Below are 1056 nucleotides of genomic sequence, written 5' to 3' on the forward strand. Positions count from 1 at the left end.
CCCTGTCGCTCTGGATCTTGGCCACGTGCATCGACCACATCATCTTCGGGTCATCCTCTATGTTACGGGCCCCTATGTGGTGGCCCAGCTGCTTGCGATAGCCTTCCTTGTACTTGTACTGAAATATAAATCAAATCATTCTATTTCTGTATCACCCTCAAATATCAGTTAGTCATATGAAATATTTCTAATAATAAATTGTCCAAATTTCACTATAACCTACAGTCAAAAAAAAATGAAATTGTCAAAGCAATTCCATGGCTAATAACATGGATTCTCACGTTAAATTTCTGAGACTTCAGTTAGAATCCTAAATACTGTTTTTTTAAAAAACTCTTCACTAATATTAGTGAGAAATAATCCTCTCCTTATTAAATATGTTTAATTTTTATTAGATATATTAATATGCATACTGTTAAGATTTAATTAAAGATACAGGTTTATGAGGTATAAAATTAACATGATAGCAGCATTCTATTGTCCTTGTAACTTCTCAATATTTAATCTTTACAATGAAGTAATTAAACATACATAAAAATTTGCTCACAAAAATTTATTATTTGACATTTTAACAGAAATGCCTTTTCCAGAACCCAGCTGATAACTTTCAGGTTGCAGAAATCAGATGCCACCTCACAAAGAAACAAAAGAGTAGTTTCTTACATCACTGGCAATTTGCCTGGATGCCTTGGCAGCTTGAATGGGGATGGCATCACTTCTCAAATCATAGCCTTTCTTTTTAGCTTCTTCCATGGCCTGTTTGTAGAGTTTCTAGGTGAAGAATTAAACAAGGGGATTCGTGTAAGTTCCACATATTACATTCTATGCAAAACAAACTGCTTGTAAGTAGAGTAGATTTTAAAATTGTGTTGGTTTATTCTAACCCAGCTATATCTAGCTATCTAAACTCAAAGCCCCAGATCAGCAGCTGATACAAATTCATACCAAAGGATGATCTAAGCTAAATACATTAGCTAAGAATTTTTTCTTTCAATACTTTAAATAACATTACATTGCCTACAGTTTTTGAGATTGTGCTGGATTCATCCAGGAAAG

At 33.5% G+C, this 1056-nt stretch overlaps 1 protein-coding gene across 1 annotated transcript in view; it reads right to left on the bottom strand.

Annotated features, from left to right (window-relative positions):
* Positions 1–771, bottom strand: part of LOC104511485 (nebulin-like) — a gene marked incomplete at both ends in the record, with an annotated part of 7274 nt that extends 6503 nt beyond the window's left edge. Inside the window, one exon of the mRNA XM_010154118.1 lies at positions 664–771. Within this exon, the coding sequence (XP_010152420.1) occupies positions 664–771 (108 nt within the window). The remainder of the gene's footprint in view (positions 1–663) is intronic.
* Positions 772–1056: the final 285 nt, after the last annotated feature.

Source organism: Eurypyga helias, unplaced genomic scaffold (genome assembly GCF_000690775.1).
Source record: "Eurypyga helias isolate BGI_N326 unplaced genomic scaffold, ASM69077v1 scaffold26370, whole genome shotgun sequence".
In the NCBI taxonomy this organism is placed as follows: domain Eukaryota; kingdom Metazoa; phylum Chordata; class Aves; order Eurypygiformes; family Eurypygidae; genus Eurypyga; species Eurypyga helias.